Source organism: Channa argus, chromosome 14, assembly GCF_033026475.1.
Source record: "Channa argus isolate prfri chromosome 14, Channa argus male v1.0, whole genome shotgun sequence".
NCBI classification, from domain to species: Eukaryota; Metazoa; Chordata; class Actinopteri; order Anabantiformes; family Channidae; genus Channa; species Channa argus.
Window position 1 is genome coordinate 822695 of NC_090210.1, and position 25271 is coordinate 847965.

The 25271-nt window shown below is 37.2% G+C and overlaps 2 protein-coding genes across 2 annotated transcripts; one reads left to right on the forward strand and one right to left on the reverse strand.

The window, feature by feature from the left end:
- Positions 1 to 2341: 2341 nt before the first annotated feature.
- Positions 2342 to 19688, reverse strand: ccdc24 (coiled-coil domain containing 24). Its single transcript, XM_067475254.1, has 8 exons — positions 19365 to 19688; positions 15640 to 15791; positions 12107 to 12223; positions 11880 to 11984; positions 10293 to 10347; positions 7629 to 7692; positions 7114 to 7231; positions 2342 to 6723 (listed from the first exon to the last, which is right to left on the reverse strand). The coding sequence occupies exons 1-8, from the start codon at positions 19521 to 19523 to the stop codon at positions 6195 to 6197; spliced, it is 1299 nt and encodes a 432-aa protein (XP_067331355.1). The 5' UTR covers positions 19524 to 19688; the 3' UTR covers positions 2342 to 6194.
- A 647-nt stretch (positions 19689 to 20335) lies between these two features.
- zgc:113531 (uncharacterized protein LOC541359 homolog) lies at positions 20336 to 23541 on the forward strand. Its single transcript, XM_067475256.1, has 3 exons — positions 20336 to 21062; positions 22030 to 22159; positions 22407 to 23541. The coding sequence occupies exons 1-3, from the start codon at positions 20706 to 20708 to the stop codon at positions 22589 to 22591; spliced, it is 672 nt and encodes a 223-aa protein (XP_067331357.1). The 5' UTR covers positions 20336 to 20705; the 3' UTR covers positions 22592 to 23541.
- The last annotated feature ends 1730 nt before the right edge of the window (positions 23542 to 25271 follow it).

The window sequence follows — 25271 nt, forward strand, 5'->3', positions numbered from 1 at the left end:
CCTATTTTACAACTTCGCATCAAGTAGCATGGCTTAAAATTTTCATTATGTCATTGAACTCTTCAAACATTTACCGCATGCACTATTTTGTCAGAATTCAGCATATCAGGTTTGTTTTATTTGTTTTAAGTATAAATAAATATTAAATGTTACCAAAGCTGACAGGTGAATTCACAGCATAAAAATATGCTACATTCCATCACCAAATTGTGTATCATTGCACAAATGTATTTATTGTAAATCAAAAACATTGTTCAATTTTTTTAAATAGCAGAATTATTTAGATACTTGTTCAATATTACCCCCAAAACATTCTTATTGCTTCCAGGTAATTGCTGTTTCAATCCACAGACAACCAAAGGAGGTTGAACCAAGGAAGAAGAAAAATACAAATGTGAACCCTGTATTCTTGTCATGTGCTGTTTAATTATTCCAGGTTGTTTGATACTGTACTTTAACAGCCATCTTTGAAATTCATGGGTTTAATAAATATCCATAGACATCCTTGCTAAGCATAAGAAAAACCAACAGACAGCTGAGTGATCGAACTATTATAATACTGTAACAAAACGGGGTCAAGTTAATAACCACTGTCTGTAAATGACCTCTGTTTAACTGTAATTTACTACTTATTTCTCCAAAATATGTTGTAATTAAAACTGAGGGTAGATTTATTTAACAAGCAAGTTGTGGATGATAAAAACGCAATAAAGCCAAAGTATTTTACAATGCAAACATGACACTGACAGAATCCAATATATTAGTGATACAACTTCTTCTAAAGGTTTAGATTAATCTGAATAATTATCACCTTAACCTTAAGAAAATTAGGATTTTGAAAGTGTGTCGAATCAAAATGGGTTCGGGGAGACATTTTGCATATCACTCTGTTACCTGTTCCTCAAAGCCCCTTCCTCTGCTTGTTTTCCAACCATCCCTCCCGTACTCACTGCTGATTACCTGCATCAGGTATGCTCAGCCAATCAGCAGTGGGTAATGCAGGGACTCTTGGAAAGCAAGGAGGGCAGGGGTGCTTGAGGACCAAGATTGAGAAGACCCTGTATTAAAACCATAATTTTTAGTGTAGCACTTCCCAGTAATGCTGCCTTTCTAGCTGAGTTTTTTCGTTTGACAGATTTTACTGAGTTCTTTATTTGCAATATCATCTCCTGGAAGGTCATTATCCAATATACATTCTAAATACCAGGATTTTGCCCTTAAATTTTATGTCTTACTTTATCTCATTCTGAACATTCTGTGCTCTGACAGATAGTGGCTGATACCAAGGGATAAATTTAACAAATATGAGTGACATATATTTAACTGAAGCTCATTAGTGCTCGATGCTGATGAAACAAATCTTCAGAGAGATTGGGAAGACTTCCAGTCAGCTAGCTCAACTCTCCTAATGCACCTGTGCCAGCGTTACCTGCTGTTTAAATAAATCAACGGCTTTCGGCTTGTCCCTTCAGGGGTTGCTACAGCAGAACATGTTCCGCATGTTGATTTGGCATGTGTTTTTATGCCAGATGCCCTTACTACCACAACCCTCCCATTTTTATACAGGCTTGAGACCTGGTCTGGACTTATTTAGCACTTTTCTACCTATTTGCAGTCCAAGCACTTTACACTACTTCTCATTCACCCACAATCACACACACTGATGAGGGAGGCCAACACTTAGCAGGAGCAACTAAGTTGGGGTACAGTGTCTTGCTCGAGGACACTTTGAATGTGACCAGAGGATCAAACCAACAACTGTGGGATTGGTGGACGACCGCTCTACCTTCCAGCACCACAATCAGCCAAAGTCATTTAACCTCGATACACACAGTAACTATTACTGTGCAATGGTTCACATATTACAAATCACTGGAAGTCCACGTACAATCAGCAGTAGATTGTCCTAGATGTCCACGGACACTCAACTGCTGATACATCTGACGAACCTCTGGTAGCACTAAAGGTAAGTTAGCCGATTAGCTGTTAACATCCTGATTAGTTCAGCTGTCAGGAGCTGAACTAAATGTCAGCTATCTAACTAACTAATATCATGAGCGTGGTTACCAGATGTTTGTCAGCAGTGTTTCGGTTATACACATTTATTAGCTGTGCTCATTTATTTCTGCAGCTATTGTGGGTTTGAGAGGATTATGTTCAGTTTGCCATAAGGTCATTGTGTAGTGGTGCTGTTATTACTCATTTTGCAATGAGTTAATATTTGAGTAAATGCTTTTGCTATAGTAATTGAAAGCTGGTTTACCCAGTAGACACCTTAAGTAACATAGTCTTCAGTCAGCAGCAGGCTGCATTATGTCTAGATATCTTTCTAATAGGTGCTGATGTTATAAAACTGAGGGTTTAAAGAATTTAAATGGATTGAATCAATTTAAATATTTTGCCATTGAACTTGAAGGTTCCTTCAAATTAGAAAGACAGCAGCATTCAGGAAACATGTACAGAGAGAGAGCACTTTGAGAGGAGATTCTTTCTGGACCAGTTGATCAGCTCTACACTGAGGCACCATCCACAGTGTCACCTGTCAGCATACCTGGTCTAGCAAGAACACAGATTAGCTGCCAACTACAAGCTTACCAGCTCAGAGACTTTCCAGAGTGTAAACTAAGCTTCAGTGTTTGACATGAATATGGGAATGTCTGACACTGACATACACAACTGTTGCACTAGATACTCTCCAATCAAGAAACACCTACATTACAGGAAAAGAAATCTATAGTTAGATTACATCTGAATAGATTTTGTGCACATAATACTTGAATTTATTGTTTATCTGGCTGTTTATCTGCTGCTTGTGGCATTGTCATTTAACCTAATTTTAGTTTCTGTTTTGTCTGACATGTTTCTGATGTTTCTTACTAGGTGATACCGGAGTCATCCTTCAGATACAACGGAGATGGCACTTTTTTTCTCCTTTGGAGAAGAAAATTACCAATTTTCTTTTCCAACAGAAAAATTGCAATACAGAAATGAACACTATAATTCTCATTATTGGGAGATTTTATCACATGGCTGCTGTATCAAACTGCATTAGCTTTGGTGTACCTAATAAATTTGTAAATAATATACTGTGTTAATGTGTGCGCCAAAGTAGCTCTAGCATTTTAACTTTTTTCTTTAAAGGAGAAAAAAAAGAACCATCTCTTCTGTCTGCTTTATGTTTCAAGGAGAACTGTGTTTTTTTGTTAGTAGATTTTAAAAGAAACTATCAGACATAACAGAAACAAACAAACAGAGGCAGAAGTGATAATCACAATTTAGTTTTTTTGCAGTAAAGGAAGAGAAAAACGGTTCTCTGGGTTGGTATAACTGCTGTACTGTGTTGAAATCATTGTGATTGAGTTTTGCTTACAAGTAGGAAAATCAATAAATCGATAAAGGTCTAAGACCTTCCAAGTACTGTGTTCAGCAGTGTATCATCAGTGTTGTAATTCTAAGTAAAATCAGTGTATTTGAATGCCACACTGTATTATAACTGTTGACATAACTTCTGAATATTAATAACATTAATTTCAGGTATACATCCTAAAAAATATTTTGTGCTAAGCAGAAAGTTGCTTAGAGTAATTAAAATTGGGAGTTTTAGACTTTAGCCATCAAAACTGGAAAGCAAGTCCTGAAATTGAAGCTCCTGCAATTTGGGTTTCATTGTGATACAAAACCATTTGAATTAGGAGGTACATGGCAGAATGACAACGTTTCTGCTATATCTTAAGATAATATAAGTATATACTACTACAGTGCTGTGAAAAACTATTCAACCCCTCCTGATTTATTTCTATGTATATCATACTATCTTCATACTAAATCTAACATCAAGGCAAGGGCAACCTGAGAAAACACAAAATACAAGTTTTAAATGAGCATTGCATTTATTAAAAAAGCAGTTAATAAAATCACCAATAGTTAGCTCAGGTCTGGATTTTGACTAGGCCACTCCAGAATGTTTATTTTGAGTCTTTCTGAGCTTCACTGTTACACTTCTGATCATTCTATTCTATTTCTATTGGATGTTGTTCTCTTTCTACTTTGAATGAACCTCTGGTCAGACACATTATGCAATTGGAGTTTAATCTCAGCAGGACTTCAGGTGTTGTGATGCACTCATGGGAAAGCAGAACTTAAATTAAAAACCCTCAAGTAATGTGAATTGTCTTGTCTTAAGGTGACATACATGTTAACTGTCTGTCAACCTCCAGCAAGAAACATTGGGTTAAATGGCAAATATGTAAAAAGAATAACCATATAAATTTGGCTTTGAACCATCACTTTTATAACCTCAGCAAGTATTAGACAGATATCTAGACATAATTCAAACTGCTGCTGAGTGAAGACTACGCTAATTAAGGTGTCTATTGAGTAAAACAGTTTTCAATTAATATAGCAAAAGCATTTTCTCAAATATTAATTATTGAGTAATAACAGCACCACTACACAATGACCTTATGGCAAATGGAACAGAATCTTCACAAATCCACAATAACAGAATTAAATGTGCACAGCTAATAAATGTGTATAACTGAAACACACTGTACAATAAACTAATAGCATTTTCATCAAGTGCTGGCAAATGTCTGGTAACTTCATGCTACTGACGAATTCAAACTAAACAGGATGCTAACAGCTAACTGGCTAACTTACCTTTAGTGGTACCACAGGTTCGTCAGATGTATTAGCAGATGTCCATAAAGATAAAAAAAACAAAACGTCTCAATGTCAGTAAGTACTCTTTAACTACAGAATTTGACCTGCAACATTTACTTGATATCAATTATTACCTGAATTCAGGACACAGGAAGCTCAGAGTTTCTTGATCCACATCATTTCGTCCTCTGGTGTCCTTCACTTTTCTCTTTTCGGTGTTGTGCACTTGTTAAAGTTCGACACCAGCAGGCATTGTGCCATCTAACTTTACCCTGAGCAGTGACTTAAATGATGTGTGCGGGTATGCGGGGCCTTCAGGCCAAATTTGAAGATAATGCACTTAACGTTTTTTACTGTCATTGAAGATTCTCAGTCATCCAGGTGAGACCTCCCTTATCATCCCCTAACGAGTCTCTTCAAGCCAGGTTTGAAACCTACCCTGGAGGATGAAAACCTACTCTGGAGGATATAAAGGGGCCCCTAGCCCATTTTCCCTCAGATTGAAGAAGTTGCGTTAATGAGTAGTGAAACATTTATAACCAAGAAGAAAAAAGTCCAGTTGACATGAGGCTTAGGATTTTCTACTGTGGAAAACTTCCCAGTGAATTGTGCCAAATTACCTGTTTATTACCCCTTGTTACATTTAGGTTTTTTTTTCAGTGCCATTAAGGACACTAATTGTGCCGAATCCTTAAAGTGCAGCTCGGTGTTGGTGTCATACTTTGTACACCTGTACTTTTCCTGCTATCCTGCATTTAATTTTATTTTTCATAATTACAAGTTATCAGGTAACCCTCTATGTTCATACAGTAACTAAATAAGAGTTCATTTTCAAGTTCATTTTAACGCTTTATGGGAGGACCCAGCAAGGGCCAGACATACATGAGAAATGTCGCCATTTCTTTATTCACACCAGTTAAAGAAACAATTTGTGTACTATTATATATAAAACTAGCTCCTGAAAATTATTCTGTCTTATCATGATGTTAAATGAAACTGGGTTCCACTGGCTTACTTCAAGTTGACACTATTGCAGGAGGGACTGGCGGGTAGAACTTGACAATGTCCAGCTCTAGCTTTTCCTCTTGAGCACTTTTTTGCTGACGTGTGGGGTCCCTGAGTGGCCATTTGGGGGCGTTAAAGAATTGTCTATTAATCTGTTTTGACACTAGATGAACAGATTTGTTGGATCTGTCAGTTCACCACTACTGTCTGATTGATTTAAGGAATGATGTGTAAAACACTGGCTATGCAAGCGTAGCTGTTGGTGGACATCCTTCCTCAAATGGCCATTTTTATTTCCATCAATACCACTGCTGCTCTTCCTGCTGCTACTTTGTGAAGCAGTGCTCCCAGTTTCTGACAGGGCTAACCGATAAAAACTCTCAGAAGTATTCTTTTTTCTGTCATTATCTGTCTCCACTAATATTGAACTAACTTTAAAGGCACCTTTCTGTTGCCCCTTTTGTATCTTTGATTTCTCTATTGTTGACAAAGAATGGTCTGAGCTATGGCTGCAGCAACTGCCTACATCACAGAGAAGGCAGAGAGCTGGAACATGTGAAGGGGTAATGTTGATGTTCCTTGACCTCCAAACAATCTCTCTGTGGTGACAAATCACATTTGTTTCCATTCTGAGTACTGTGATGGGATGATAGATGAACTTCATAGACAGAACGGGTTTTCCTTTGAGTTCTTATTTGAGAAATAGGACTAGGAGTCATGTTCCTGTGGTGGGGACTAGCATTACCTGGATCAGAAGAAAGGCTGCAGTTGTTTAACTTTTTAACGATTATCTGGTCACTGATGAAGTGGCTGTTCATGTGCTCAGAAGTAGTGATCTTGTTGCTTGAGTTAGTGATGGCTGATGTGGTTCCATGAGCCATAGAGGGTGAGGCAGTATGAATTGGCTTGGCTGATGTAGAGGTCTTTGTGTGAGGGCGTCCATGTGGTGGCCTGGGATTAGTATGGCATGGGGAAGGAGGTGGATGTGGTCTTGCCGCTGATGAAGCAGTTAAAGCTTGCAGAGTCTCATCAGCTGCCCTTAGTCCTACTGATGGTCTGGAGGAGAGGAATAAGAATGCATAAGAATGTTTCTGTCATTTCTCTCTTATACATTTTTTGGCTTCATATTGCCATCAGAATACAGGATTGTATTAAACACTTGCCAAAGCACAAATTGGATTAGCTGTAAATTCTCTCACCTGCTGAGCTCAAACATGCAAGAACACTCACTTAGGTCAGCAGAAAAAGCTCTTTTACAGTACTTAGGTCCACATTTCCAGTGAAGGGATATGATGCATTTGCTATAATTACACCTAAAGTGCAGAATTGCTCAAAGTTTAAGTTTTGACTGACTTAGTGACTAAGATTTCATATCCCCTGGATAATTTTTGTATTTATTGTTTCTTACCTTTTCTGTTTAAAACTATATAAAGAAACCTGACAAACCTGAATCTGTTTCTCAGTTTCTTCACTGTGAAAGGTGATGATGCTGTGGGAAAAGCAACAAATGATGTAGGGTAGAGCTTCAAGTCCATTTGTACAGCTCCTCTTAGCTCTCTCAGTTCTACGCAAAGAGGAAATATATGTGATTTAAAGCCTGAAAATACTTCAGTATGTACTGTGCATCTCAGTAAATTGAGACAAACTGTCAGATACTTCTACCCAAGTCTATAAAATACCTAAAGGACTGTTTTCCAATTTTTGCTAATTACTTTTATGTAATTTAGCCCATTGTAGATTCCAAAGATTTGGGGTCTCTTTTCATTTAAACATACGTTACAAAATGGGTTTTACTGGCTAATGAAAACCACCAGCATTTTAATTTCATTAGAATTTTTTCACTGAGCTAAAAATTAAATTGGACTTAAGAGACAAAATGAATTCTCATCACACAGCACACTTTAAACAAAACTGTACCATGAGATGGCAGCACACTCCAGAATGTTGGTACATGGACCCACCTGCAAGCGAAGGTTCTGATTTTTTAACTAAACTTTTACATCCATAGTTCTGTTTAATAATTTTCTGCAAGAAACACAAACCAAACAAAGAGAAAAAAGGTTAATGATCATCATGCATCTTAAATGTACAGTCAAGATTGTGTATTTAATCCCATATCTTCTAGTGTTGTCTGTCAGAGCTGCAGACAAAGAATGTGGGGTGTCTCTGACAGTAAAGGGTCTGAAATCCAAACCAACTCCAAAGCACACACTCCAAAAACAGGCTTTGTAGTGTTTGAGCCCATTACCGTGGTGCTGACTTGCTAATATTTTAGGAAAGCTCATATGTTATTGTCATTATTCTTATGGAGAATTCTATAAGACCCCAATCCCTTGCACCGAGGAATAAAGACCACTCCTTATACAAACCAAATACTGGTGGCTGCCATCTTTTTATCAGATTAGATGGCCGTTCTGCTGTACTGAAGACATGCTAACAACCGACTATATCCTAGTTTCCATCTGTACTACAGAAAAAGTCTTGCATCTGGTCTATTTGTGTGTGTCTGTGTTTGTGTTCGTGTATGGTTGCGTGTCTGTTTGTAAATGTCTCTGTAATAGGTCATTTGAGTGATTAGAAGGAGATCAGTTTTCCTCTGCAGCACAAAGCTCTTTGCCAGACCAATGCATAAAACAGGCTTAGAGTGAGTCTTTGCAGGCACCCTGTGTGTGTGTGTGTGTGTGTGTGTGTGTGTGTGTGTGTGTGTGCAAGTTTGTCTCATGTGTGTAAATGGACACCTTGGTGGGGTTTTGGTGCCAGAAAATACTTAGGAGGCTAACTGAGGGAATCCAGATAGGGATGGCTTGCATCAAACGACTTGAAATCATTCAGTGAATTGTCATTTGAGTAAACTTTGTTCAAATCCAAAGAACCTGTAGTAAAGGTTTCTGTAGTAAAATTTTCAGTGAAAGTGCACTGAAAGTCCAAATATTTATGTATATTTCATTTATTTATAAATACGTATCATTCATACTTCATCTTTAAACTGTCTACAATTATATAGCTGAAATAATATACAGTGCATCCAGAAAATGTTCCCAAAAACATTTTTTGGTCCACATTTTGTTATGTTACAGCCTTATTTCAAAATTCATTATTTTCCTCAAAAAGTTACAAACAATACCCCATACTGACAACGTGAAAGAAGTTTGTTTGAAATCTTTGAAATTTATTACAAATATAATATTATTCAATGCTGGGCTCTGGCTGCGCCACTCAAGGACATTCACAGAGTTGTCCCGTAGCCACTCCTTTGTTATCTTGAGTAGATGTCCTGTTGGAAAATGAACTGTCGCCCAAGTCTGAGATCTGGAACAGGTTTTCATTAGGGATGTCTCTGTACATTTCTGCATTCATCTTTCCCTTAATCCTGAATTGTCTCCCAGTTTCTGCTGCTGAAAAACCTCCCCACAGAATGATGCTACCGTATACCGATTTGACTATTCAAAAACTAATTTGGATGTTTTACTTAGTAGTGTTAGTTTATTTGTATGTCACACTGCTATTGGTTAAATGTTGAACATGTTCAGATTCTAGGTGTACAACTACTGTTTAATGAACAGGCTAGTCAAAGTAAACCTAACTTTGGTGGAGGAACCTTAAATTGAGCTCACTGTCGTTCTACCCCACTCACAGGTGACAATATTTAAAATTACCTTTTTCAATTGTTATAAACAGTTCAGTAAATTAATATGTAAAAATGCTATGTTATGTACTAAACTATACTATCCTATACTATCCTATACTATACCATACTATACCATACTATACTATACTATACTATACTATACTATACTATACTATACTATAAAGGGTAGGTCATTTGAGAATAAGGTATTTTCCTATTGTCCTGAAGTTGTAGAAACATCTCAAGGATGATCACTGGAAACAGGATGCACCAGAGTTCAACTTTGAGTGTCATGGCAAAGGCCATGCATGCTTATGTACATGTGATTGTTGTTGTTTTTGTTTTTTAATACATTTGCAAAGATTTCCAACAAACTTCTTTCACATTCTTATTATGGGGTATTGTTTGTAGGGAACCTGTAGGGAAATGAATTTTGAAATAAGACTGTAATATAACAAAATGTGGAATTAGTTAAGCGCTGAGATGCAGTGTAATCCTATGCAAAGTGGACTATGTAGGAAATATGTAAATATTTGGGAGTTGAGAATCAACTTAAAAAAAAATTACATTGTTTGTGAAGTGAATTAAAAAAGGAATCTGGAAAACACTATAGGATACTTACAAAGTTCAAGTTTATGTATCGGTTCTGATTATTAAATAAATAAATTGTAAATGTTCTGCACTTATATAGCGTTTTTCTACCTATTGGCACTCAAAGCGCTACATTGCTTCTTATTCACCCATTTGCCGTCACACACACACCGATGGGGGAGCTGCTATGCAGCTGCCCAACACTCACCGGGAGCAACTAAGTTGGGGTTCAGTGTCTTGCTCATGGACACTTCGACATGTGACCGGAGGAGTCGGGGACTGAACTTACAACTGCGGGATTGGTGGACGACCGCTCTACATTCCTATGCCACAGTCGCCCCAATATAATAATGTATTTAATACTTTCAAATAATATAATAATTACTTTCTGTTCTGTGTTTCTTACCCTTAAATGCTGTACAAGTTTCTTCAACACTTCACATTCCTCCATTAGAAGAGACCTACATAGAAAAATTATTACTGAGCATACAATTTAGGTCAAGGTGGAAACTATGCATTTGACAGTCACAGCAGGCACACACAACCCAACACATTAGCAGTGGCATCTTTTAATAACACCCATATACTTGACATTTAATATTCTAATAGAACGTGTATAAGCAAGTCTAACAATAGCATGGGAAATCAAAAAATATTTTATGTCAGAGATTGTGCAGTCGTTACATCTGTGGTAAGTATGCAAACTATAACTGTATAATTTAAAGGCACATATTGGTAAGCTCACATGCACGAGAGTAACATCCAATCACACAACTAAGCAGAGACAACAAGGGGCACCTGGTTTCTGCTCAGAGATTATCCTTTGTAGGATTAATAAAGTGTGAAACTGTCTTTTTTCTTTGTATCTGCCCTTTCTACTTAATACTTTGCCCTTCTCTGGTTACACAACTATAGTACACTTTGTTCACTTCTTTCAAATGAAAATGAATCTTCTGCCTACCCCAGTCCAGTCTGGGATTCATTTTCTGACAATGAGGCTTTCTGTTTTAGTCAACTCAGGAAATGAAAGAAAGAGAGAGAGAGAGAGAGAGAGGAGGAGGAGGAGTGAGAGAGGAAGTCTGTCTTCCAAGGTAGCCCCAGTGACTGCATTTCCATGTAAACCTCAAAGTGAAAAACAGAGAAAAGAAAGGAGGGATGGATGTTGGAGGAGGCAGGCCAAAGGCAAAAGCCATGGAGAAAATTAGGGTAAAGGAGAGGGCTCAAAGGAATTTATATACAGAGCACATGTAAATTATAACATTTATACTGTAACAAATTAATGTATATAAGGGTAAAAAATCATAATGCAATATTATTATGTTTCTCTGCCAGTATGTACAGTATTACAAATATACAAATGTAGACAAAATAATGTTTAAGTTCATTTCTATGAAGGTATTGTACCAGTGTACAATAGACACTCTCTATGTCAGTGATTTCCAAACTATAGGCCAGGAAAGTTCAAAGACAGGCAGGTAGGTAATATACAAAAAAGAAACCAATATATTTAAAAAATTTAAACATTGTTTGGCCACTTGGCAAAACACAAAATTGACAAATCATCCATCTGTCTATCCATTATCTATAGCCGCTTATCCTATTTGGGTCAAGGGGGGCTGAAGCCCATTTTGGCTGTCATAGGGCGAGAGGTGGGGTACACCCTGGACAGGTTGCCAGTCTATCTCAGGGCCCTGACTTATCATAATTTAAAAATTTAGTATGGCAAACTTATCAACAAACATTTCCCTAATTACATATTCAGCAGTTCCTGAGCAACAGTATCAGTACTTTGGAGTCATCTGTCAAGCTGACTGCTGGCCAACTGACTAAAATATTCTCTTTTTGTTAGCTCTGTTTGGATCTTTATCAACTCCTGAGGAAAATATCTTATTTCTTAACTACTGTATGTCCTGTAAGTAAGTAGACATAGCTTTACTTAAAAAGGTGGTCACAACTCAAAATGTTTTTGTTTGGAGGGTGTTAGCCAACTTACCTGAGGCAATTCACCACTTGATCGAAGTCAGTGACATTCAGCTTGTCTCTCACTGCCTCTATCTCATCTGCGGCATTGGACCGGATTGAGCAGTGAGTGCTCGGTCTGAGGAAGTGGGGATAAATTAAAGTACAAAAAGAGATTTCATTCATAACAAAAAAAACACTATAATTTCAAAATAATATGCAGATTCAGTTTTAGCTGGTTCTGCTTCTAAAGTTTCTTACCTGCTTCCACTATCAATATCACCAGGGTTGGTACAGTTATCATAACAGCTTTCGTTGTGGCTAAGTGCATAGTTTACAGTATCAGGATTGTACCGAAGCAGGAGCTCCTTACAATCTCTAAAACAGAAAAGACATGATTTTAATGCTTTTCATGTGTTAATTCTCTTTTATAATTTTTATTTATAAAATGCAGTAGTCAATAATTGTTTTATTGTTTATCTTAATTACTTCTTGGTCACCTGTAAAGCATTTTGAAATTAAAGAAAAGAAGTCACAGTCTTGCTTTATGCTGTGTTAGTGTGTTGGAGTTTGCAGACACACACCAAATCGTGTCCGAGCATTTTAAAATATCTAAAAACCTCAGGAAAGAAAGAGCTGACAGCAAAAAATATCAGTTGTCTGAAGGATCTCTGGGAGAAATAGAAACCAGCTGCTTGTGTGGCAAGGGTGGGTGGAGCGGCCCTGTTTCATTTTATATTAAAGAAATTTATGGCCAGTTAAATGAATCAGTAGACTTTTACAAGTTACACAGCAAACCCCATAACCTAATACAAATGGTTTAAAATCACAGGACAAATCTGATACATAGAGGAGAACTCCTCCTTACCACTTAGCAACATCTGCCCCTCTGACTTAAATCAGTTACGTTAGGCTTTTGCTACAAATTAGGAAAAGTGTTCTTGTATATCATGTCTACTTGAATTTCAATAAAAACAATGCAGGCACACAAACATACACAAACTAATTATAATTTCTGATTCTGGTTTTTATCTTGATACTTTGGCCTTTTTTTTCTTGATTCCCATGCCGACAGCTGGTCGGCACTTGAGCTCTGCGTGCATGCATACATTCAGCTGATATACACTGATATTACTACACTGTAATATGCTTCAGGCTTTCCTTTAATTAGATTAAATCTCAAGTGTATATCAGCTGAATGTATGCATGCACGCAGAGCTCAATGCATCAAGATCAACAAGTACAGAAAAGCCAACCTTAAACAGAAAAGGTAATAGTGGCAGAGCCTGTGTGGGGCCAATACTTTTTTGGCACAGTTTCAATGCAGCAAACAACAATGGGTTACATTTCTACCTCTGAATGGGACTGTTTGTAATCCGTTTACATGAAGCCAAAGCACTTTAGTAAGAGTGACTTGTGATGTGTGAGCAAGGCTTTAGTTCACGCCTTAATCTGTGCACTTTAATCAGATAATGTGCTGTTATTGTGTTCAGACCTGGGGCCCCATGGATAATGCATTGTCAGATTAAATGTTAGGCACTGCTGACTTCCTGACATATAAGAAAACCCCTATAAGATTATTTCAGAATAAGTCTAGTCTGTCAACCTAGCTGTCACAACATCACCACTGAGAGGAGAGATGTAGTCAAGAATTTTAAGCAAGCCACGTGGCAATACCTTTAGGAAAGCATGACCACTGTTATACATTTTGGAAGATTTTTGTTGATGCATGAAGTCATACATTTTAGATTTAAGTAAAAACACACAACAACGCTGCACCTGTTAGTGTTGGTAGCATGAACAGTTTTTAGCTACATATGTATGTGGTGTGGCTCCGGACATAAAAATGTTGCTTGTTAAAGGATGAGAATGAATCAACAAAGCCAATACATTTGTAAATGTGGTAAAAATGTATGTTTTTCCAAAAAAGAGCAACCTGGCACAAATCTGTTCATTTTAAATACAGGACTGGAGATAACAGCATACACAAAGTGAGCAAAAAAAAAGGCATCAAGTTGCCATGCAGCCTTTGATTTAACAACGCAACATAAATGGAAAAAAGAATTCACAGTAAAAAGGAAGTGGACAGGCAATAAATGGCTTGTCACGTAGAGAACAATGCATCTTATTCTATGTGTGTCCTAAAAGGCCTCAGCAAAAAAACAACATTCTTGGCATCAGTGGGCTAGTTGCTGGGATAGTAACAACCTCATGTGCAGACAAACTCACTCACACATAAACATTTTGATATATAATTGTTAGGTTGGTACATTGTAATGTAAGGATGTATAAGGAAGGGCAGTTTTACTAAGCCAATAACAGGTTTTATGACATTCTTTAGAGTATTTTAGTACATGTGATTAAATTTTAAATTGCTACAAGCTCATGTCTGACCTGAGTTTTGGCATTAGCAGTATAAAGTAAGAGGCAAAACAGCAATTAGAAAGTTTTATTTCAACTTGTGGCTTATTGCTCCCTGATGACTATGCTATAAAAACAGGTACAGAATATCAAGCTTCATTATTGTCTCCCTTTGAGCTTTTCATTGACAAATGACTAAATTAAGCTTAGTTTGTAAAAAGAAACAATATAATTTTAAGATAAAAAAGTAGCTGACAGTTTAATGATATAAAGCTGGCAGTGACATTCAAATCTAGACCAGTATTTGGTGAGGAATGCATGGATGTCTCCCTCCTATATACTTCTAATTGTTCCAGAGTTCTCAAATCAATTTGCAACATCCTTACGTCAAAAACCTTTGTTCCAGGGGTTTCAACATCCAATTTGTAAGAGACAAGTGAACACGATATAATGTTTTATAGTGTTTTTTGTTGTACTGAGACAGTTTGAGAACATAGTCTTAACATACTTGCCAATCCCCTCTTTTGTTTTGTAAAAAAGCCACAGAGAAAACTCTAGACAGAAGTTACAATTACATATTAAGCAAGATAGACAGAGCGAGAGAGAAGAGAGAGAGAAATTGCATTTATTCAATATTACATAAAAATAAATATATTTCATGAAACAAAACATGCGAATGCTGACTCCAGTTGTATATACATCTGGAATTATAACACTTTATACAAAATGAGTAAAACTAATAAATGTTAAATGGTCTGCACTTTCAACCTATTGGCACTAAAAGCTCTTTACACTGCTTCTTATTCACCAATTCACACTCACAATCACACACTCATACACTAATGGGGAGCTGTCGAATGCTCACCGGGAGCAACTAAGTTGGGGTTCAGTGGTTTGCTCAAGGACATTCCAACATGTGACCAGAGGAACTGGGGCTTGAACCAACAACTGTGAGCTTGGTGGACAACCGCTCTACCGTAATAAACTAAAACTGCTTGGTATACTTCAGGGGTTACTGTCATTGATTAAAAGATTTTCCTTGACATGGAATTGTAGTGGTGGTACAGTTGGCCAAACACTTACATAATTTGCAAAGATGTCAGCATTTTAAATTAATTTGACCTACCACCATCCTACCAAATGTTGCCGTGACTGTGGTGGTAGGGTGCTGTCATTACTTAGGAATTATAGTCTTTCCCCTCTTCAGGGGATAGTATTCAAATATATTTTCATTGCCTTCAGACACTGGTGATAGTTAACAACAAAAAAGGCAAAATGTTTATCAAAATCCTATTATCACTGGCCTTAAACTTATTGCTATAGAAATAATTTAAACCCAATTTATACAATCTATGCAAAGGGGAAAGGAAATCCACATTCAATAATTTACTACTAAGTGGAGTGGAATTAATTTCATCAAATGTGACACCTACCTCCCCTCTTCGCTGGCTCTCTCTCTCAAGGTCTGTAGTAACATTTTGACCTCAGCTCTCACCAGCTCTTTCACTGCAGGTGGGTCAGATAAGAGGAAGCCCTGCTGTTGTCCTTGCTGGCTTTCCTGCCACATCATGTACCACATCTCCGCCTGAAAAAGTTACCAAGTGAGCAAACCTGGGGTATTACATTTAGTAAGCTAAACATCTGAAATCTAGTATTATTAGACTCTGTCAGCAGCTTGCATGCTCCAATACATGCAACTTATCCTCACTAATATAAGTAAGATGGAAAATAAAACAAAAAACAAAACATCACAAAACATCTTTGAGCATGGTACAATAAATACAGCAAAATATCCTGTTGAATCAAAACCACAACAAAGGCAGAACATTATTATCATCACAAAGGGGGATTTTTTTTAAGTCCCAGTGAGTCCGAAATATACCTTTAATCTGTGAAAAAGCAATTATACTGTGAAAACACCATTGCACACTGAGTAGAGCAGATTCTGTTGGTGCAGGATACTTCTCTAGATCACAACTTTACAGACACCTAAGTTGATGCATGCTATAGAGAAACACTATACCATATATAATAAGAAGTATTTTGAAGTGGTGTTTTAACCAAATGACTAATACTAAAAGGGGATAATGTAATAAGTATTTACAATAAAACATTAACATAATTACTTAATGCAAGGACATTTGTAACAAGGATAAAGTGCTTCCTTTCCCTACACTGTCCTTTGTATACACAGAAACAAAAACACACTCACACTGCCTTTCTCTGTCTTTTGGTGTTGAGATGTTAATGTTACAGAATTAATGCCTTGCTGGCTAACTGAGCTGTTCCTGTACTTTTTCCCCTCTCCCTCTGCTGTGAGACTGGTTATTTCATCTGCGAGCTATTTTAGGAGCTATGTTGAAATATTTAAACTTGGTTAAAGAATACATTTAACTTAAAGAGATTCTTTTAATTCAGTGGGGTCAGACATAGTGACCTTTTAGGGGGAGGTAGAGTACACAGAGAGTGGCCTTGTATGGAAACTTAAAAAGTGAGGCTAATTCCCTCTGATCTAATGGCCATACACAATGCAGACCTTGGAGAGAGGTTTGGAGGTGTTAAAGAATAGAGCAGTCGCTTGCAGATCTACTATTTTACACTTCACTAATGTAATTCATTACACTGAAAGAAAAGAGGAGATAAAAATGAGAAAGACATAGGGATAGGCGGATATACAGAACAGAAAAAAACGAAACCTGTATGGAATATTGAGAAAGTTGAATAGGGTGCTGTTTTTTTCTATAAAGTTCTTAAAACTCTCAGACTAAGTAGTTCTTTCCGTCCGAGGGATTAACAGTTAGCCAGTGTTTATGCAGAACTATAGGTGAAACAGTATTAGGGCAATTCTTATAGTGACACACACGCACATACATGCAGATACACAATTTACATATGAAAATAAACACACATACACACATATATACACACATGCACAGATTCAAGTCTATCAATATTTGTATCCAAGGGTCTTATCAATAGTTGAGGATTAGTTTTTTTACTCCCCGACTCACTAAGCTTACTGGGCCTTTCTCTGTGTGTATGTGTGTATACCTGCACATACAGGGCTTTGATTACTATGTACTATGTACTTATTTAACTTGTGTATTAAGTTAGGTAATAAAACATCTATGTATGTCAGTATAAATGTTTGAAAGAGAGTCTTGTAAAAAGTGTTTTGCAGATGTTACAGATGTAGATGATGGATTTTTTACGTAACCTTTCACAATATGAGGTCAGTGTCTACATAGCAAGAGAGACAAAACCAAAGTGTTTTTCTACCAGTGCCTGCTGGTGCACTTCAGGGATAAGAGAGCTGATAAAATCTACAGATGAAGAGACATTTTAACACTGAAAAAACACATGGTAGAAGAAAAAGAGGGAGGAAGGCAGAAGCAGGAGAACAGAAAAGCACAAAAGGTAAAGGAAAGTAACAGACAGAAAAGGAAACATGGCTGGTAAAAGGAATCTTTGTATCTTTTATAGGTATAGACTTGTCTAATTCCCTCAGAGAGAAAATGTTCCTCCAATAGACTAGGCTGCATAAAATCACATTTAGCTTTAAATGTTAACTATGTGGCCTTCATCAATGGACTGTATTATCTGGAGTTTAATTTGAGCTTAAAAGAGTAGTTAATTGGTCAATCAATCATTCAATCAACGAAAACATAGATATTAACTATTATTTAATAATTTTTTCATTATAGCAGAAATAAAAAGTATATGCTGATTTTAACTTTTAGAATGCCTGGATTTGCTGCTTATCTTAATTCAAAACAAAGTATACAAATTAACATGCTTGTTAGAACAAGCAACATTTTAACTCTGACTGCACAGTTTTGGGCTTTTAAAACTTGTTGTGGGCATTTTTCATTATAAGAATTAGAATAAGAAAAATTAATTGGGTTAATCTATGGCAAAATGTAAATGCTAATCATGGCAAGCACTACATCCATAAATTATAGAAGCTTAGTGTGTGGTGATCCTTATTGTTTAGAAATGTTTTTAATATTAATTTTACCTAATAACCAATAATCCAACAATTAACAAACAAAAAAAAAAATGACAATGACAAGAAACATTACTTGCAGTTCTAGTTCCACTACATAAGGGGTCTCCAACCATTTTCAACTAAAGAGCTACTTTAACAAAATTGAAATGGTCGAGAGCTAAATATGTGTTGTAACATTTATTCTTGATGATCGAAATTTCAGCTTAATTCAACCCAAATTCATGTTGTTTGCTGTTTTTGTGAACCTTTACAAAATGTTGGTGTCCACAACTCTCATTCTGCATTAAAACATCACAAAAAATATTTTAGTTTTTATTTTGGCGTTCAGTGTCTCTGTATGCATTTCTTTGTATTGTATTGCTATGGGTACCAGCAGCGGCTTTGTCTATGCACGTCTCATATAATTGATAGTCTGGATGCGGGACACTTGTGAATTTGATTGGATATACATGTAAGGTAATTCGCCAAGTGACCACTCAAATTTGACTAATCAAGTTCTCAAATTTATGTAGGATTCATTGAACCTTTGGTGAGCTACATGGAAAGTGGTTGCGAGCTACTGGTAGCTTGGGAGCAACGTGTTGCAGACCCCTGCACTAAACACTGAGTAAGCTACATTTTAGTAGTCATCTGTCAGCCTTCCTTTAAAAATGCTAGTCTCTTCAGAATTAACTTAACACCATGGTCTCGACCTTGAATTGGTCTGTTTACTGAGGTGTGCTTGGTAAAGGGTAAATGGCCACTTATATAGTGCTTTTATCCAAAGCTCTTTACAATGTTGATTCCTTTTCACCCATTCACATGGTGGCTGCCATGGAGGCTCCTCATGTGAACTTGGGGTTCAGCTACAGCCGTAGCTCAATTGTATTTAACAAGTATATGTCTCCTGAGTGTATGTTGCTTAAATTGCTTGGCCAGCAATGCTTAGATAAGCATTTTCTTTCACCCTGCTAAAAAGAAAATTATTGTAAATGTTGTGCTATTCTTGTAGAATCCACACCCAGAGTCTGAATTCTACAAATGCAAAAAACTATGTGTGTGTTACATCATAAATAATGAAACACTTAAATTTTCAAAAAGCCAACTGCTGTATGAAGGTGTATTCTGACAGAAAGGTCATAAATATTATAGTCACAGAAAGTCTCTCACCTCAGTGTGCACCTCTGTGTACATGTCAACCAGGTAGTGACCCAGTGCTGAACGGATCTTTGGCAGCTCTGGCCCATAAACATGTTCGGTGATCAGGTTCCACAGAGATGGGCCAGGGCGCCAGAGTTGGTTTCCATCTGGGGATTCCATATGAATCATAATCTATATAGGAATTAGAAGTAACATATAGGAATATAATGTTACTTCTAATTCCTATATAGATTAACACCATGGAAGGAAAAACCATATAGGAATTAGAAGTAACATATAGAAATATGATGTTACTTCTAATTCCTATATAGATTATAGGTGCATTTACAAAAACAGTTTACTTGAGTGCAATTTTTAGGTATTTTACATGATTATTACCATTTATGCAATTCTACACAAGTATATTTCCCAAAACTTTTGAAACATATATTTTGGATGCAAAACTTATCTGGATTATTACTATTCGCAGTCCAAAAACGTTATTCCTACTTTTAACGTCAGCTGTTATCTTCTTCAGCACTACCGTAAATTAACATTAATATATCGGGCACCAAAAAAATTGCGTATCAGGGACTATGAAAAATATTGGAAACTTTTTGAAAAAAACAAAATTTCTACCACCTACATATTCTTCCTAACTCGAAGTTTTGTCTGATGTTATAACCACATTGTGCTACGGGCTACAAGCTAGCTAAACTAAATTTAAGCGTAACATTCTCAGAAAGCTACCAAGCTTTCTTCACCAAAATCAAGTGTTTTACATTGTGTGCTCCTAACAATAACGACTTAACGCCAAAAGTTCAAGAGTATGGCGAGATAAACGAAATAAAATGCGTTTACGGCGTTGCTTTAGAGAAACAAACGCTCACCATAAGGCCGTGGTATCCAGGCAAAACATTTCTGTTGCTAAGGGGAGATATCGCGAGATCGTCCCTGTTAACTGTGGGTTGCTCTTGTTTTACTTATGTTCAACAAAAATGTAAACACAGACCAAACATTCGAGCTACTTTGTTAGATTTAGCCAGTTAATTTCAACAATGAGTAAAGACTATGCTTTTTTAAAGTCTGTACTGAATAAAGTTGTAATACCGAGGGAGGCGCATACTGAGAACCGCTCTGAGAGGGAGAGGCTGAGATAACTTTTTCTCAACTTTACCCACCCCCTCTGTATCCAGGGTTGAGCGGCCCCAGCACACCCCAGTGGACGGAGTGTCGTTATAGCGTCAAACCGAGCATTTTGCGTTGAGTAACAATGTAACAAGCTTAACAAATCTCTACTGGATTATACTGTACGTTTCAATTCCTTGTTAAGAGTTCAAGTTTTGGTTGAGGTGAATCATCATATAAATTATGGCCAAGGTTTTCAGTGGGCGCCTTTATTTGGAGCGCAGAATACGCACGGCTGTTTTGGCACTTGTGCTTTCCGCACAGGCCGGATATGGCTTCTCGGTCGCTGGACAGCAGGAAAGCATCTGCGAAGCCAACGGCAGCATATACTATATCGGTGAATGGTATTTTTTGGACTCTGACCACTGCACCCAATGTGAGTGCACAGCTGAGGGCGCTTCATGTGCCCGCACTGAGTGCACCTCTTTGGCGACTGCATGCATCCATGTTAGCCACTATCCAAGTGACTGCTGCCCCAGGTGCGAGAAGATCGGTTGTGAATATCGAGGAGTTGTGTACGAGCTGGGGCAGAACTTCCAGGTAAGCCTGAACGTTATGGCACAGCATATTGTGCAAATATGGGAATGAGGTGCATGGAAACTGGACACAAACGTTGACATTTTGCTGATCGAAATTCTCTTATAATCAGCAGTGGTTCCTAAATAATAGGGACTCATACAAAATGTCTCAATAAAGGAGATTTAAAAAAAATTGGTGTGGTAGTTATGAATATGATCTTTCTCTCACTTTTGTCATTTCCCTTCACATTTCACACTAATGTCAGAACTTGTGATTAGACAGTAACTAAGACTTTGTTTCAACTTATAGGTTTACAAGTCAAAAAGGTTAGAACATAGTAATACAGTGTAGTTGGAAGCTATTATTTGTGTGTATTTACTCCAGGTAGACCTTAGGTGTCAAACGCTCAAATACAGGAATAAGACTGAAAAGCGAGCTAATGTCATCAATTACCTATTCATACTGCAGTCTTTATGTAAATAAGGAAACTAAGAAATGTTTAAATGTGACTGGATGGTTACAGACTATACTTGATTGTAGGATATATATGCAGCATACTACTATTATATCAAACAGGTATTGTGCATTGAATCCACAGTGCCAGACAAAACAGTATTTTCAGAAAACAGAGCAACTGCAACTGTAGCAACTGTAAAGAAACATCAGAGATTAGACAGTGAAGCTGATAAAGCATAAAGGTGAGCAGCAACACAGTAGACATGTGTAGTGTCTCATTACGGCATATATGTAACTAAACTCAAGCTCATGAACTTGTTGGTTAGAACCAAATTAGGGTAAGTCTGTACAGTCATAATTTTTAGATGCATTTTTTACTGAACCTCTTACACCACTTACAGCCAAAAGAATCTGGAGGTAAATAGTGTCCCCTTTTGAGATGGCATGATCAAGCTTAGCGAACTGTGTTTTGTTTGTTTGTTTGTTATTGGGGTTTTTTTAATCTAAAACCATGTTGGGTGTGTTTTCTCAGCCATCTGAATGTGAGCAGTGCACTTGTGACAGTGATGGTATTGCTCGCTGTCTGGTTGCAGATTGTGCCCCTCCATCATGCGTCAACCCTGTCTTCCAGCCTGGGAAATGCTGCCCAGAATGCAAGGATGGTAAGTCAAAAACCACTGCTAGAAAACAGAAAGTAAGACCACTGAAGGCTTCCCACAGATATTAAAAGAGACATAAATGTTTTAATTTAATCACTACTCAGCAATATTGTTATGTTGATAGTGTTTTGATTATAGCACAGTAAGTATGTATTTATTTATGTACGATATCCTCCATTGCTGTGCTTGTTAATACTGTAGCTCCACTTCAGCTGAATTTGCATTCACCTGTGTTTTCTTCTCCCTCCAGGTCCTAATTGCTATGTTGATGCCTCACATACTCAGGTGATTCCTGCAGGAGAGCCTGTCTGGGTCAACTCCTGCACCAAGTGTCGCTGTCACGATGGGCAGGATGCTGGCTACTGGGAGGGAAACCATCTTGCCACCTGTTCCCACCTTAAAAACTGTACGCCTAAACTACTGGCCACCCAGTAAAACTGATTCAGTGTCAGCAGAGAACCAACTGTTATGTATTACTTGATGACTGGTCAGCTGTAAAGCTTTTGTTTTTAAGAACATGCTGTACTTTCCTGTGCAGCTGAGAATGTCATTGGCACAGTCAGTATTAGATGATACCAAATTTCAGCTTTCTGTGAGCTAAACATCATCCAAAGATATTTAAACACAGCAGATCCATAGCGATCATTTACTTTTCCATAAGGATATTTCCTTCAATGTCGTTAAGATACCGATGAGGCCTGGTAAATCTGTCACTTTGGTGTAAAATGCCAGAGCACATTATGAGGCCTTATCTGTTCTCTATTTCACAAACAGGGCCAAAATTAAGAGCTGGTTTACAGAGCTACAGGTGTACTGGATGTCAGTGGGAGTTTTTGGCAATTTTATTAACTGGTAATTTATTTAGCAATTTGCAAAACCCAAATATAAACAGGGGAGGTTTGAAGGAGTTAAGCCCTGCCACTTCACAGCTAGAGATTGATTGCATCCTGGCCTATGGTGGCTCTCTGCATGGAGTTTATGATCTCCCCAAGCTAACATAGGTTTCCCCCAGGTACTCTGCTTTCCTCCCAGAGTTTGAACACAAGAAGTTAGTTTAACTAAATTGCCTGTAGGTGTTAGTATGAATGGTTGTCTATCTCTGTGTCAGCCTGGAAATGTGGAACTGCCTTTTGTCTAATGGCAGCGTTTTCTTTTTTTTCGTGATATTTGTTTCGCTTTTTGTTTGTTCTAGTGGGCCGCTGTAACAAAGGCATTTCCTGCAAAGGATCAATAAAGTATTATTCTATTATTGTATTCTAGTGTAGAACAGGCTCCTGCCCCAAAATCAGGTCCAGGGTTATTTTTTATAAAGCTGGGGTTCTTTTATGTGCACGTTAGTTTATTTTGTGCCCCCTTGGTGCATATTCCTAAATAAAGATGATTGATCATCTTTATGATGATAATCAGTTATTTGTGTTTTGTGTGAATGTGAATCTGTGTGTGACACTTGCTTTGGGAATCAATTTTAACAAAGCCATTGAGGTTATTGGAGGATAATAAATCATTAACTGGCCTGTCACAGTTTGATACAGCACTAAAACCTATGCATAGCTGTGATGCAATTAAGACTAGTAAATTGTTTAGCAAAGCAATAAACAGCTTGTTCTATAGATTTAGCAGTTCAGTTTACATGCTAATTGAAGTATAAAGTATGAGACTATGGGGCCTTACATATGTAAATGGTTGACATGGTGATATTTAAAACAGGGTTAATTTAATGGTCTATCATTTGTAGACTGTAGAGCAGGGAAAACAATTTGCAATTAACTGCTTCATTGCTTTTCAAAAGAAAGCATGTGCAACTTTTCACAGAAACACCCTTCCCTTTAATTTCTACCATATAAGTGTACAGTTATCTCAAACTGTCTGCAGATCAAAGTGTGTGAGAAAGTGTATCATGATATTGTGCTTTTAGCAGTTCTTAAACATTAAAGGAAGGTGCTATGAGAAGAAATATTACCATTCGATGAGATGCAAGTGCAAGAAAGAAGAGAAAAGAAATAGTACAGCACATAACAGTTTTTTCATTGCTGTTTCCAGTCTTTATGCTAAGCTAAACTAACAAGGTCTAGCTACACATTTAGTAATATCAATCTTCTATTATAACTCTCCATAAATTACATTACATTACATAACAATTATATTTTCCATTGTATTTACTGTACCAAAAATGGAGTGGTACTACAGAGTCACACAGCCAAATCATGTATATGTACATGCTGGTAATTACAGTAAAACACCTGTTAAATTAATCTGACTCAGTAAGAAAAATGATGTGCACAGAATTTTCTTGAAACATTCCACTACTGTATTCTGCAGGTGTAAAAATACTTATACTTAAAATAATATATTACTTTTCTTCTCCTTCTAACTATTATTAGTACCTAATTCATACAATTCAGTCACCATATATCAAAACATTGGTTGGTTGGTATTATGTGCAGTCGGTACTGTTTAAACTAGTGTCAAGATGGAAGATGGAAGAGAAAATGAAAGACTATAAAGTTTGAGCCAGATTTAATTCACAAGATGGTAGGAATTTGCATCTGTTTAGAATTCAATTCAATTCAATTCAACTTTATTTATATAGCGCCAATTCACAACAAAGTCATCTCAAGAATAAATTCAAGACTACAAAGATGTATAAAGATGTAGAACACAACAATTCCCCCTTGAGCAAGCCCTAGGCAACAGTGGAGAGGAAAACTCCAGCAGAACCAGGCTCAGGGTGGGCAGCCATCTGCCTTGACCGGTTGGCATGAGTGGAAAGTGAAGAGAGAAAAGAAAAAGAGCAACAAAAGCAACAACAAAACATCGGGCAGGTTGGTAGCTGCACACTGGAAAACACAGAGTTTAAAAGCCTGGGGACACCTGCAAAGAGGGACAGAGAGAGGGAGACAGAGAAGGAGAAAGACAACTATGGGAGAAAACACACATTTAATTTCATACAATAGTAGTGACAATTGTAGGGTGAGAGGAGAGAGTGACAGGAGGAGTGGGGTCCCCCAGCAGTCTAAGCCTATAGCAGTATAACTATAACTAAGTATAAGCTTTATCAAAAAGGGAGGTTTTGAGCCTAGACTTAAAAGTAGAGAGGGTGTCTGCTTCCCGAATC